Genomic DNA, 16,109 nt, shown 5'->3' with positions numbered 1-16,109 from the left:
AAAACCATTGTGGGTAATAGTTACTTCTAGCTGTTACCCACAATTCCCAATGAAACTCTTCAAAGATGCCCACAGAATTAGATAGAGTAATGTAGAAAATAACCCATGAGTACCATAGACTTAAAATAATATTTCAGAAGAAGCTAATGTGCAAAATAAAATATCCCAAGCTCAAGTACACCCCAAATTGCAGCTGCAAAATCAACACTCGAAAGAATATAATATTGAAAAGGAGTTGCCAACACTCAAAAAATATAATATTGTCCTGGAAACTTCATGAACACTTCTTGGGGACAAAACCCCTCAGCATTCTCAACCAAAGTCATATGCCAAACTTTGAAATATGCTCCTTAAAAAGCACATAGCTCCGCACAAAACAATATCTCATTTGATGACCTAATCAAGGGTGTCTTGTCTGCACCCCACATGCATAATTGTAAATATAAAACACTCCTTAACATTCTGACGATGTCTACCTGCATAAAAATCTACAACATCAAATTTCCCCTTCTGGATCCATCTTGTGATTAACAAATCCTCCACAAGATACCTGGTCTTTGGAGAAAACTAATCCTTACTCCCATCTAACTCTAGCTATGAAGTATGAACAATAATCACCTTCTCAACCAATGCAATTACCTCTACCTCACTTTCTCAGGTGTCTAGATGTAATCCAAGGAGGTCCCACCATTCTTCCCACTCTTAATTAAAAATCAATAGTAACAAACAATGCTCAAAAGATACAATTTTTCATTGTCCTCTAAAAATGCCCAATCTTCCTAGCAACTTTGGAGTTATTTTACAAATCATATAACCATACCCAAAAGAGATTATTTTCGACATCTCAGGTTGATAATCTGAGAAAATGGCGAGATTGAGGAAGATGTTGCACATAAAATTAAAGGCAGGTGGGCGAAGTGGAGAAGTGCATCTAGAGTTTTATATGATCATTGCATACCAATGAAGCTGAAAAGGAAGCTCTATAGGACAGCTAGGAGACCAGCTTCGCTCTATGGGACAGAATATAGGACGGTTAAGAAACAGCATACCTATAGGATGAGTGTAGCTAAGATGAGGATGTTGAGATGGACGAGGGGCAAGATAAAAAATGACAAAATTTGAGATAAATACATTCGAGGGAACTTAGATATGGCTTCAATAGGCAATAAGATGAAGAAAAGTAAACTTAAGTGGGTGGGCCATGTGCAGCATAGACCCAATACAAAATCGGTTAGGACGTGTAATTTGCTTCAAGTGAAAGGCTCTAAAAGGGCAAGGAGAAGGCACAAAAGGACATGGATGAAAGTAGTGAAAAACGATATAGGGACTTATGATCATACTAGTCCCTAATAGAGTAGAATGGCATAACAGGATTCATATAGTCATTCCCAAATAGTTAGGATAATGCTCTGAGGATGATGATACAACCAAGTTATTGACTCTTAAAGCTAGAGAAACAAAACATACATAGAGTTAAGACACTATTGGATGACCCTATATGGGAATTAGTACCTCTTTGGCTTAGAATTCTGGTCATCAATTGCAGAAGGATAGATACACAATTAATTATGAGTTCAACTCAACAAAAATAAAGAACAAATAGTTGCTCAAGAGCATATGTGAGAATACGAAAGGGACTATAAGATATGTAATCTAGTTCTAGTTGCTGAGATAACCACCATCTACACCAATATATCAGATTAGATGACCTGCATTTGTTTGACCAAGGAAGAGAAGCACTTCGTTGTGTGTCTGCTGAACAAAAGGAAGTCAGGGTATTCTATAAAAAGGGAAGGAAAAAAAACTAACAACAAGCCAAGACATACGTCTTAGTATTTTTCATGGGGATGTTTTAATACTTGAATGAAAATAATTTTTAAGGACTCAATTTAAGGAGATTGATTGTGGATATGCTGTCCTTTATAGCAAAGTACCAATGATCAAAAGGATGAATAGGAATTTCCTTAATTTTCATTACTCGCCCACAATGACTTGCCTTGAATAGCACTCACCATTTTTTATAACTTACATGTACATTGAGGGCCCCATCAATCATGTAATTTATTTAGTTGTAAAAAGAAAAGAAACCCCAAAATAGTAGGTTTGATCCTCGTAAATAGGTCTTTAAATCCCTAAGGCCTCCTTGGACGTGCAAATAATTCACTGATGCGAAAGTCACATAACATTCATTTTTCCTCATTAGTTTGCTACATTTTTAACAGCAGATAGCTATGGTATTCTGATAGTTTCACGCAGAAAAATGGGAGTTGTAAGGACGCCATTTCTTCAAAAATCGATTTTGCTTCTTATTTGGATATGCCCACTCTGTGCAGTGCAGATCTGCACGGGCAAACGGACCCTAAATTTAGTTTTACAATACAAAGTTTCCTTAAATGGCATAAAATCTTAAAATCAGATGTTCATCTCCATACACAAATGAAATATCTTAATATCCCATAGAACTTTCACAACTATAGACCTTATTATATCGGTAAAAACTTGGCCAGATTTGTATAACTACAAACCAAGTGAGTTTTTGTAAAGCTGTTTAAAAACTCGATGTGAATTTTATCATAATTCAGTATTTATAGCACTTCAGATCAACGCCCAGGCTGCAGATTTCAAGCTCTTTGAGCCGAAAGAGAGCATATCTGAGAACGATGCACACTCATGGCACTCCGCACTGATTTCCAAACATATCAAATATCTTTTATGGTTATGAAATACCCCTTTCTCCGTAGAGGCTTAATTCAAAACATTTAAATGTCTCAATATCCATGTATAAGTCATCCCAAGGGGCAAGGTAGCTCGAGGATGCCTAAGTGGGCCCCTCGATCTTGAGATGCCCCAGCATTACACCTATGCATATGTATATTTGTATATAGTAAATACAACATATATAAATGAACAGACGCATAAATATTTAATAGAACATACATATATATGTGCATATATATTACATAATAACATATAATGCATTTAATAAACAAATAAATTAGGGATTTTATATAAAATACATGTATAATCAATTAAAGATTAAGAACTTCAGTGATAGGAAAGGCTCTGATGATGATAAAGAGTCAGTGTTTTAAAATATGGGATGCGGCCCGATGCGTTGGGGGCACCGCTGCGGCAATGCAGCCTGATGCGTTGGGGGCACCGCTGCGGCAATGCAGCCTGATGCGTTGGGGGCGCCGATGCGACGATGCAGCTTGATGAAGTCCAAATGCGAGTGCATCACGACGATGCAATCAATAAATATAAATAAATTCTAAAAATTCTAAAAACATAGGTTAATGCATAAAACATATGGAGGTGATTTATGTGATAGTAAGTATTTAATTTATTCATTAACTCCAAAAGTATCAGCTGTCAGAGATTTTGTATCCACTATTCCCTGACATAAACTAGAAACTTGAAATTAGCTTCATATAAAATATTCAACAACCATAATCACAAATTTGTAAAACACAAACTTTAAAGTCAGAAAATATAAACTAAAAATACATGAAGATTAAAGAGTTCAAAAATCAAGCTCAACACAAATCATCATCATTTCTCAAGTCTTGAGATTCTAAATTTCAAAACCTAATCAAATAAGTTATCTTGAGAGTATCCACGTGCATCATCATCATCACTATCATCCACGGCGGCCTCCACGTATTGTTCTTCTTCCTCGGTCTCCTCTAAGTCAGCCTCCTCCTCCTCCTCGACATCTGGATCTAACGTGCAACTGGACCCAGCTCTACTCCTTTGTGTTGTAGTGTTAGGCCATTCTTCATTAGCCCTTGTGGCCAACTCGACATCAAGCCAAGTAAGATCCGCATCCTCGAACACATACTCTACTCGTGGATCCATGGCCCACTTACTTGTGCAATCACCATCAGGTTCATACCATTGAATAGGGTTGAGTTTCATGCGCTTTTGAAAAACCTTACCGATTACTTGAAGCAAATATTGATTTCTTCTCAGCCCTTGAAACCCTCGATTTGTTGTCAAAACATCGCCACAACTTCCTCAAATCAACACCCAAAAGCAACCAGAGGGGATTGGGCATTAGACATTTAAGAAAACATAACCTTGCCCTTTTGGGGGAGTGGTGGTGGCGTCTCGCCACCCAATCTGAATCTTTATGGGCACAGGTTCTAAGACATAAATACAATATTCTTGTCCACTCCTGGAACCCCGTGACCAGACAATGGCCTAATGCCTCTAGGGTGTGGAGGTCTATATCTACCACACTTGAGTTATTCAAGAAACACATTAGATTTTTCCCAAGAGGTGGTTCCATTATTCGTTTCTTAACCGATCTGTGGATTGGTCAAGCCCCCCTAAAGGATTGTTATCCTTCTTTGTTCTTTTTAGCGTTGAATAGAAAGGCTACAGTTGAGGATGAGTTCAGATTGGAAGGGGGCAGAAGGCGTTAGCATCCATCCTTTAGGAGGGGTTATTTAGAAGATGAAACTCATCAATTCCTCTCTCTCTCTCATCTCTGCTCTACAACACCTTCATCCCAGCCCAGGGAGGGGACAAGCTTGTGTGGTTTCTGACCCCTTCGGGGAACTTTACAGCGCTTTCCTTCTACAAAAAGCTCATCCAACCCCCTACCTTCCCTCTCAATCCCACCTCCATCCTCTCTCAGATATGGAAGTCCATTGCACCTCCTAAAGTGCAAACCTTTAATTGGATAGCAGGTTCAAGCAAAGCTCTCACCATGGATCAACTTCAAAGAAAAGGTTTTCCTCTTCCTAATAGGTGACCCCTTCGGGGAATTTTACGGTGCTTTCCTTCTACAAAAAGCTCATCCAACCCCCTACCTTCCCTCTCAATCCCACCTCCATCCTCTCTCAGGTATGGAAGTCCATTTCACCTCCTAAAGTGCAAACCTTTAATTCGATAGCAGGTTCAAGCAAAGCTCTCACCATGGATCAACTTCAAAGAAAAGGTTTTCCTCTTCCTAATAGGTGCACAATGCGTTTGTGTCAAGAGGAATCTAACAACCATATGTTTCTACATTGCAAGGTGGATTTTGACTTATGGGGCTTTACCCCCAACGGTTAAGGACCTCCTAGCCCCCAACCTGGCTGCTCATTGGCCAAAGGCGGGTAGAATCCTCTAGAAAGCATCTGTGGCTGCTACTATTTGGACCATTTGGATTGAAAGAAATGCCCGTATCTTTCGAGGAATGGTTAACCCCGTTTCCGCACTCTTCTCTAAGGTTACCTCCTTAGTAACCTTCTAGGCATCTCAACACCGCGCTTTCAACGGCATCGCAATGGACTCCTTCCTATCCAATTGGGATCTGATCCTCCTACACAACCCGAAGAAAAACAAAGTTAGACCTCGTTGGCAACCCCCTCCTCAAGGAGCTATCAAACTAAATTTTGACGGTTGCTCTTTAGGCAACCCAGGCACCCTGGGGCAAGAGGGGTCTTTAGGGACCATAATCATAACATTCTCCTTTCCTACTCTGAACACCTCGACATCCAAGACTCGCAGTATGCTGAATCAATGGCCCTCCTTAGAGGCTTAAGGAGGTTTGATCGATCTTAAGGATTTTCTCTTTTTGTAGAGGGCGACGCAAGAAACATCATATCTTGGACTTCCAGGACTGCGTCCCCCCCTTGGTACCTTTCACCCATTTTTTATGAGATTGACTATCTTTGCATGCCAGTCTCATGGACTCATATCTCGAGGACATCGAACAGGTTCGCCGATCTGTTTGGCAAAGTCGGAGCAGCAGCCGATGATGCAGTATAGGGCCTTATTTCCTGGGTCGGGCCTTTCCAGCTCTCTACTGGTTCCCTCTCGGCCAGGGACTTGTTTTTCTCTTTCTTTCTCGTTTCCTTATTGTACATGTGCTGAATACTATTAAAGGGATTCTTTATAACCCCATTTTGTATACGGTCTTTTGACCCATTCTTTTTTACCAGGAGCCTCGGCCCTGAGGCTACCTTGGACTAACCTTGTATCTCTCATTCTTTTTATCAATACAAATGTCAACAGTTATCCCAAAAAAAACACGCAAAAGAAATAAATCAACAACTAAACATCAACCAATACGAAAATCTAATAATTTCACAAAAATAATTTTCGACCACTTTTTTTTTTGATTGATTTGATTCAAAATAAACCACGGATGTGGCTGTTTTTGGCTTTTTAGTGGGTTACCCCTTCCCCCACCCCCTCCAAAAAAAAAAAAAAAAAAACCCTTTTTTTGAGCCACAAAAAGTCAAAAATACCCCTGCTCTAAGGGTTTTTCTTCATGGATTTGTCTGGCCGCATATGCGGGCTATGTGATATATGCGGGATGCAACGCATACGCGGGCGCATCTCCCCAAATGCATATGCGGCCTCATGCGATGCGGTGCCCAGCACATAATGCATCATGCGGCCACATTTTAAAACCATGATTTGAGTGATAGGAAAAATCACCAGTTTAAAAGTAACTAGGTAAATTTTGAATCGCTTTTTCAGGCGTCCGCCTAAGGTTAGCTCGCTTAGGGGGACACCCATTGCCCTAGGCAAGGCACTTAGGCACCCGTCCATCTCGAGCCGCTGCGGCACCCTAGTTATGTTGCGTCATCCAACCTAGCACCGTTTTGCTTGCAAAACCACCTATGGCCTTAAACAAGCTCTAAGAGCATGGTTTGAAAAGTTTGACCATGTCATCACTCATGTTGGTTTATCATTGTTGGGCATCATTACTTACAAAGTAGGGATGCGTTCTACACAAGGATAATAAGGAGCAGTGAGGGAAATCATGGAGTTGCACAAGTGCACGTGGTATAAACACAATTCAAAAGTACATATAAGACTGGTGCTCATCAGCCCTCTTAAGCCAGCTGACTATTACACAGGCTCATAGGTCTCACTCATCTCACAAACAGGATGTTGATACTTCTTAGAGTTGAATGGAAAAAATTGTGAAGGCAGCGGTGGTCCAAATAAGGACCCCAAGCCAAAAATGAGAGCTGATGGGAGTTTAGTCCACTTGACAATGACTCACCTCAGTATAACCCATGCATTTGACATTGTCAGTCAGTTTATTAAGGACTTCATTCACCTGCATATGACAATCACACATAGGTGCTATTCAGTACTAAAAGAACCCGGACCATGCACTATACTTGGTCCTCCTCTCCACAAAGATACCCACACCTATATATGGAGGTTTAGCTGGGTACAGCATATCTTGCTTTTAACATTTTGTAGAAATGTACAAAGCAAGGTGGTCTCAGGTCCAATAATAAAGCTCATACCAGACCATATACCATACTTTGTGGAGGTGTACACCGGTTGCTTATTGAAAGATTTGGTATTTATTAAGTCTTCCCCCTAAACCATCACATAGAAATCACTAATGGCATCCAAATTGCAACAGATTCGTATCATATTCCATGAATGAGCTATACATACTGAAGTGAAATGCCACCCCATAACAGACCACCTCACATGAGAGAGAATTCTTTAGCCATGAGTCATCCATGCTTCCAAAGGTATAGAGACTCACCAAGACCGTGACATACTAGTAAAATCATCATCATCATCGTCAAAGCTTTTTCCTAACTAATTGGGATCAGCTACATGAATCCTGGTCCACCATTCTGCTCTATTTAGGGTCATACCCTCAGTGAGGCCATAAGTCCCATATCTTTTCTCACTACTTCAAACTATGTCCTTTGGGGCCTACTTCTTGCCATTTTTTTAGCTTTCCACTTGAGACTAACGCACACCTCTTCACAAGTGTTGTACTGGCCTTTCGCCACACATGGCCAGCCCACCTAAGTCTACTTACACTCATCTTATCGCCTATTGGTGCCACACCTAAATTTTCCCAAATGTATTCACATGCTAGTAAAATCATCAGTTCATAATTGTGAATTGATTTTCTTGGTCAGTGCTAACAAAGCAAGCATCAGCTTTCGAATGCCTACAAGCATGTCTAGCAATTTGATTACTTGATTCAAAGCCTAAGACAATACACATGCAACTGCAGCAACCAAGCACCTATATCAATACCCAATATACATAGGTAAAACAAAAGGCCTCCTGGAGATTCGCCCTTGGTTAAAGCAACCGTACTCTCGATAAGATCATGGCAAGCTAATTTTCTATAAGCAGGAACTGACAAACTATGAATTTAATAAGTAGAAGTATTCCAAAGACCAATCAAAACCAAGGGGAATTCGCCAGTCATAGGACAGAGAAACCTTATTATTGTAAACTTCCAGAGGAAAATCATAAAGTAGCATGCAAGGTATAAAATAAATCTTCATTACTCAAGTGACAATATGATATCAGTTATTTACAAAAGACAAATTAACTCCAAGTACCGAACCAAAAGCATCTTGAATTTGACTGAGCAAACCAAAAGCATATCACAGTTGATATGGAATCTCTGTTTAAATTCAACAAGATTTTCAGAACCACCTCGCAGGTTGTTCTTGATTCAGAAGCCACTATGCTAATAACATCATGCCCGTGTCTGTGCAATGTCCTCTGAAGCCTCTGCAAGTAAATCAAATGAATGCAGACGATGAATAACTTAACTGCTACAGAGAGAGAACAAACAACAAAAATCATATGAAGTGCCATTTGGAACACATTAACACCAGCATATAGCCAAAAGTTTATTTTCATGGAAGTTCAAGTAGCAGACAGTACAATTGGTTACAAACAGAGATACTCCTTGATAATTAGTTCAAGAAACTTCAAAAGTTATACATTCCACGAGTTATAGCCACATTTTTTGCAATTTCAGATATTTGAGGCAGAGACGGTTAGGTGCACAAATTACAGAAGAATCAATACAGTAGCATACTGTTCTCAAATTTCAAACAGAAATTTTCAACAACATGCTAGTCACTGTGCACACATAAAGCCATATAGGAGAAGAACCAAAGAGCACCAAGACACACACAAACAATAAAATTAGAAAGTAGTCACAAAACACGAGACCATCTCAATAGTCTTCCAGAGAGGTAGGAGTGATCCCACATAGGTGAAGAAAAACTCAATTTATGGCATAAGAAACATTCTAATAGAGACAAAAAGGAATAAAAAACATTCTAACAGTGACAAAATCCAAAAAGGAGCAAAGATATATTAAATAACTCTTCCACTGAGTATTTCAGCTAATATATCATGATAAGGTGACAGATTTATTTAAGTCGAGCAACAAATGATCCAACATAGGCAGTTGAGAGTTTCACATTTTCGTATGAAAATTTGAGACAGCAAACTAGTAGGGATGGGAATCAAAACCAGCTCATCAACCAAGTCATACCACAGTGTAGCACGTTTTAAGAAGCCATTTACCTGTCAAATGAACATATGAACTTATAGATAAGAAAAAAACTCATACTCCAATACTTTTATTTATAAAACAAACTTGCCGACTAAATGGGTTATGAGTCGACTCAGCAAGTTTTTTTTTTTTTTTTTTTTTTTTTTTGAATCAACAGGCAAGCTTTTCGAACTTGAAACAAGTTTTGTTTCTATTCATTTGCTGATTTCACCCTTCGCATGGAAGAAATAGTTTGGCTATGGAACTCATCAATGGACCAGGAAAGTGCTACTTTAATTACTCTTGCTAAGCCGGAGGACACTGAAGATGTAAAAGATTTCAGGCCTTAGTAGCTTCGCAGGCAGTGTATGCAAGATACTTGTGAAGGCTTTGCCTCAAGGCTGAGAAGCATATTAGATTTTGTAATCTCGACCTCTCAAAGTGCATATGTTTGGGGACGACAAATTCTTGACGGGGCATTGGTGGCTAATGAGTGAATTAAACCAAGATATAGGGAAGGCAATCTGTGACGAGTTTTAAAGCTCAAATTTGAAAATTCCTTTGACTATGCAGATCAGAACGCATTTAATGGATTTTGGCACGAGCAAGGTGGATTTCATGGATCAAAGAAGAGTGTCAAATGGTAACCTTTTCTATTCCTGTTCATGGCTCTCCCAATCACTTCTTCCAAAAGTTCCTAAGGGCATAGGCAAGGAGATCCACTTTCCCTCCTGATCTTCATAATTGTGGCTGAAGTCCTTGTTGAATTTGGTGGCCTTTAAAGCATAGAGAGCTTGTAAATATGATATTTTACAATGGAATATGCACTTCAGTGGGAGTGTATGTGTTGACTGACCAAGGGTTCAACAGTTTATGGCCCTAGTCATGTCCAAAACCCTTACCACTTGGTATGTGGCACTATCGAGAAGGATTTACAATGGGTCATCGTTATTGAAGTCGGGATGCCCAAGGATGATGCTTGCAAGCCAGGAGAACTGTGTGGTCTCCTATGCGCGGTTGTAGACCTGTGAGAGCAACAGTCAATGCTTCAACAAACTTCTGCACAGCATGTATACATGACAGCCACATTACTGGGAAGCAGCCCCTTAGAGGGACAAGCGTACATGTGCATAGAGAGAGAGTCCCCTTTGCACTGTGGTAACTAGTGTTAGGGGGACGTGAAATCCACAATCCAGGACTACAGTCCCACTACTTATCGTCCAATTTTGACAAGTCAATCAAGAGCCCCTGCTTTGAGACTGTGGGTCATAGGTCTCTGTTGGGTTGGATAAAAAAACAACCGTGGATTATGGTCCTTAGGGCAAGTGGAGTGCCCTTATTCTCATTATTTTTACCCATTGGTACCAATCCACTCATAGTATAATTTATTTTGGCATTAGATATATTTTTATGATTTTTATTTTTTTTTTTTTAATTTTAAAATATTACTTCTGCTAAATATTGATTAAAAGGGCAGTTCAAAAAGTTTTAGAACTTAAGATGACCTATGTGGGACCAAGGTTCCAGTCCCACATGTGTGTGTGCAAATTTTATGTCGAGCGGCGCACCAAATTTTTAGCAAATGGGGGGCAAGCCCCACTCTCTTAAATTTGTTAAGAATAATAAAATCAGTTAAAGATAGAAAATATTTTAATTTTTAAATAAGATTTTGTTTCTTATTCTATTGGGAGTTTTAAATATAGAATAGCCTTGATTTTCAAAAGATTATGGAAGATCTAAAGAATAATAAGATTTTTTATATTTTAAATTCAAATAGGAGTTGGATATGTGTCAAATTTTAAGGAGATAAAGTTCCTATTTTCCACCCAAAATCATGATGGCTGATTTGTGGGATGGATGGTTCTGATTAAATCTCTCTCACCCCATAGATTTTCTAATTATCCTAAAAGGTTAAGCTAGAAATTAGATAAGGCATTATCCAAACGGAAGATATCTCCTTATCCCCTATTTTTAAGTTTTATTTATTGATAAACCCAAGGTTTCAAAAGATATCGTCTAACCCCTTGGCCACTTTAAACCTATGTTTTAACCTAAACAAATGTGAGAAAGACATGCTCTTTCTAAACCCAATCCTTTCTCTCTCTTCACTTATATACCCTAAACTTCTCTCTTTCTCTCTCTTCCTGTGTCTCTCACTCTCTCGTCCCGTATTTCTGCAAACACCTCTCTCCTCTCAATAACCTCTCACCTTCATGAAGCCCTTCTCTCTCTCTAAAGGAGGCCATGGCCATGGCCAAAACCCTTGCAAATGCCAAAAACCGGCGAACCCTCTTCCCCATCTTGGTTCTCCCATTCTCCCTCTTCCCCATCTCTCTCTCTCTCTCTCTCTCTCTCTCTCTCTCTACTGGTCAGGATCCAGGATGAGAACCCAAGAGACACCTAAGATCAAGTCCCCAACAACCTGCCTTGACCAATCTCTAGCCAAACCTTCAAGCCTCCTCTCAAAGTAAACTCTCCAGAAAGCCATTAAAGCATGTAATAATATGCACCCCTTTGCAAAGAAGCTCTGAAATTCCCTATCCTTGACAAATGAAACCATAAACAAGACGAATCCAATTCCAAAAAGAAGCAATCCAGAAAAGGATTCGGCAGTTTGACTCAAGAGTTGTCATGTGGAGTAGATCCAAGAAGCTTGCTCGCAGTCTCACTTCCATAACCAAATACAGAGATCTCATACAAGTAAAACAACATCAGAGCTCCACAAGTTACTGCAATTGCAGAGTGAAGAAGGCAGAATACAGAGAAACTGGAACCCATCCAAAATCCTAGAGAACTCGTTGTCCTTCAATCCAAACCCAATTTCTGAGGAAAATAAGAACAAAAATGATACTAACCAGAATTACAGAACAATGAAAGCTGCACAAGAAGGAGACCACAGCTGATTTGGAATGCATTCAAAAACCTCAAGAATTACTTGCTTTTGTAGCCCTAACCCCAAATCCTAGAAGAACTGATTGTGAGAACAATGAATACATATCTCTGAAAGTTCAAGAAAAAAGATAAGTTTATGAAAGCCAAGCGTCAAACCAGTTACTGAAACCTAAATCCCTTCATAAACCCCTGAAGAAAGCTAAACAACTGAACAGGAACTCAAATTAGCGTTGATCTACACAAATAATTTCCAAATGCGTTAAATCCAATCAAAAAGAGCAAAAATCGAAATAGTAACTTTCAATTACAAATAAAGATCAATACAAAAGGAATTACATGGAGGAGACACATATATCTAGATCTTGAACCCTTATCCAAACCTACACCCTAACATTCACCATAGATACCCCAAAAAGGAAATTTTCACACAATCAGATCGGAGAATCGCCATCAACCAGCATCAACTGAAACCTAAAATCCTATCAAACCCTAAATAGGAGAATGCTCATGTAAAATGCGGGAACTGCTATAGCAATAAAGGAAACTGCTATTTAGTAGAGCTTGAATTACCATTAAAGCCACTGTTAAAAAAGGAGGCAAAGAAGAGCCAAAAGAGCTCAGATAGAGAAGCGGAAACGGGTTGAGAAAAAACGGAAATTTGCAAGAAGAAGAAGGGTCTCGAGAAGAGTGAAGAGTCATGGGGATTGCCATTTCATGCAATATCGTGGGCTCTCATTTCCATGACTGTTAACGACGAGAGAGAGAAGGGATGCGGGGCGAGAGAGAGAGAGAGAGAAGTTTGGGAGGATGGCTTTTTAGAAAAGGATTGTCTTTTTAAATTTGTTTGGCCTAAAAAAACATGTTTAAATTAGCTTAGGAGGTTTAAAGAAATAAAATCTATAATTTTTATGCCCCAAGATATCTTTTAAAACTTTGGGTCTACTGTGAAATGAAACCTAAAAATAAAAGGTATGGAGATATTTGCCCTTATCAAAATTAGAATACTATTCAAAGTAGGACATAGCTCTTGTTTCTATTTAAACAAGATTTGAGCCCCTTCTCTCATTACAACAAAACTTCTCTCTCATGCCCTAAGATCTCTCTCTCTCACACACACAACACAATTTTCTCCCTCTCTATTTTTCACTGACTCAAAAAAGAAGGGAAGGCGCCACTCTCTCATGCCAACCTTTATCTCTCCCGTATTTTCTCTCACACAAACCTCTCTCCCCCCCATAGCTTGGCACGCCATCTTTTCTCCTTCTCCAGTATGTGTGTAGTAACTCAAGAAAATAAAGGAGGAAAGATAAGACATGAAACCCTAAGCAAGGTTTGTTGTATTTTGAAGAAAGAAAGGAGAAGCCCAGCCTAGAGAAAGATCAACTCACAAATTAAGCCCTTATTGTTCCTATGAGGTTTCTACAACTAGTAGAATTTTTTAGCTCTCGAAAACCCTAGAAAAAGGTATTGCCTGAAAAAGCTTCTCTATATTAGAATTTCTAACAACACCTAAAGGACTAAAAGCGCATCATCAATTAGGGAATTGGGTGTGGAGTGTTCCAAGACCTGTGAGGCAACTCCAAGCATTTACCAGTAAAACGTCCCAGTTGATTCAATTAAGTTTCAGTAATAATTTTTAATTTTATGTAAATTTTCAAGAATATATATTCTACTAAAAATTCTAGTAGAAGTTAGTTTAAAGCTCCTGGATAGTTTATAACTTTATATTTGTTTTGACAACGAAAGTAAAGATCATAAGTTGTACCCAAGATATTATTTTTTATTTACGGCAGGATAGTATTTAGCAGCCCATGTAAGCGGAATTCAGGAATATTGAATAAAAGTAAAATGATATTTTAAAAACTCAATACCTTGAGTTCCACATATGCACTTCTTCCATTGGTACCAAAGCCTCTATATTTTTATTGTCATAGTTTAGGAGTTTTTATTTTCATCAGAAGTTTAAAAACATGACATCTAAAAGTTTCTTAACTGAGTTTATCAAGTCTAAAAGACTTGATTGGAAGAGCTACGCTAGCTGGAAGAGAAAAATAAGTTATGTCCTCTTCAAAGGACTTAGCCAATGCTTTCTGAAGACTCCCCACCTATCCTAAGAGGAAATGTTTATGAAAAGCAGTCGATAAGAGATTCTTATTCTCAATGGGAGCTCCAAAACATTCTAACGAAGCATGTGCTGCTTATGGATATGGATCACACCCATGCTCTCGAGTATGAGCACCTAAAGACTACAAAGGAGATTCATGAACGACTAGAGACCGATGATGCCTCACCTTCTCTCACTAGGAAAATAATGGATATGAAACAATATTCATATTTGAAGATGACGAAAGGAGGCAAGCTAACCAAGCATATACAGCACAACCGAGCTTTAGTTCGTGAACTCGAGGTTGTACGAGTTAAGCTGGATGAAAACATGGAAATCTGCCAGTTGTTGAACTCTATGCTGATCTCATGGTAAAGCTTCATTTCAAGCCTTACCGCAAGAGAGAGCATGTCGCAGTTGGATGAGATCATCACCAAACTTAAAGCCGAAGAAGAAAGGAGATTGCCTCGCAATACTTTAGCCTTGAATGACTCTGTAAATCTGGTAAACCTAAACCCGACTATGGTTCATTCAAGGAGAAGAAGGGCAAAGGCAAGAATCAAAATAAAACAAATAAGAATCAAAAAGGTAATAATGGATATAAGAAGAACGATTTTAAGAATACCTAGTGCTATAACTGCAAGAAATTTGGACACATTGCGAAGTATTGCAAGACACCCAAGAATACGAATTCCAAGGGTGATAGCGAGAATGCATGTGTGGCCCTTGAGACCATGTTGGCTGACCCTAAAGTAGTGTCATGGTGTTTTGACTCTAGGTCCACTGCCCATGTGTCAACACCAAGGATGGGTATAAAAATTTTAACCTTGTTGTCCCTGGGGATCAATACATCTATATGGGTGGGAATCAAACGTCTGAAATTCTGGATATCGGAGACCTTGTCCTTCAACTTGATAACCACAAATGAGGAAGAGTTTGGTTTTGGTCACTAAATTGGCTAAGGCAAGCTACTCCACCATTTTTATGAAAGAAGTGGCTATGTGGAACTCAAGGTATTGAATTTTAAAATTTCCTTTTTCTTTCATTCAATATACCTGAATTCCACTTACATTAGCCATTAACTACTTTCATAAATCAAAATTAATACCCTAGACACATCTTAAAATCAACTGGGAAGACTTACTGGTAAATGCATAGAGTTACCCTCACAGGTCTTGGAACACCCCACACCCGATTCCCTGACTGATGACACACTTTTAGTTCTTTAAGTGTTGCTAGATATTTGGAGATAGGGAAGTTTTTTCCGGCGATACCTTTTTTATAGGATTTAAGATAGCTCAAAAATTCTACTAGGGTTTGTAGATATCCCATAGCAAAAAAAAAGCCTGAATTTGTGAGTTGATCTTTCTCTAGGCTGGGCTTCTCCCTTCTTTCTTCAAAATACAACAAACCCCACTTAGGATATCATGCCTCATCTTTCTTCCTTCATTTTCTTGAGTTATTACACACATAATGGAAAAGGAGAAAAGATGGTGTGCCAAGTTATGGAGAGAGAGAGAGAGAGGTTTGTGTGAGTGAAAATATGGGAGAGAGAGAGGTTGGCGTAAGAGAGGGGGGTATCTCCCTGTTTTTTTTTAAGTGCATGCAAAACAGAGGGAGAGAATTCTGGTGTGAGAGAGAGACATCTTAGGGCAAGAGAGAGAAATCTTGTTGCAGTGAGAACTGGGGCTCAAATCTTGTTTAAATAGAAATAAGATCTATGTCCTACTTGACTAGAATTCTAATTTAGGTATGCCTTATCTAATTTCCAACTTGAACTTTTAAGATAATTAATAAACCTGTGGGATGACAAAGGTTTAATCA

The 16,109-nt window shown here is 38.9% G+C and overlaps 1 protein-coding gene across 3 annotated transcripts in view; it reads right to left on the bottom strand.

The window, feature by feature from the left end:
- The window catches only part of ILA (putative protein kinase regulator ILITHYIA), a 99,295-nt gene that overhangs the window by 61,646 nt on the left and 21,540 nt on the right, over window positions 1-16,109 (bottom strand). For all 3 annotated transcript variants that reach the window (XM_020673523.2, XM_088872950.1, XM_088872949.1), the window contains one exon: window positions 8,434-8,511. In XM_020673523.2, coding sequence (XP_020529182.1) covers window positions 8,434-8,511 — 78 coding nt within the window. The remainder of the gene's footprint in view (window positions 1-8,433; window positions 8,512-16,109) is intronic.

The sequence above is a fragment of the Amborella trichopoda genome, chromosome 7 (genome assembly GCF_054954075.1).
Source record: "Amborella trichopoda isolate Santa Cruz 75 chromosome 7, AtrichopodaSantaCruz75HAP2 v2.0, whole genome shotgun sequence".
NCBI classification, from domain to species: Eukaryota; Viridiplantae; Streptophyta; class Magnoliopsida; order Amborellales; family Amborellaceae; genus Amborella; species Amborella trichopoda.
Note: the sequence above shows the minus strand (reverse complement) of the source record. Positions and strands in the feature narration are given on the sequence as shown.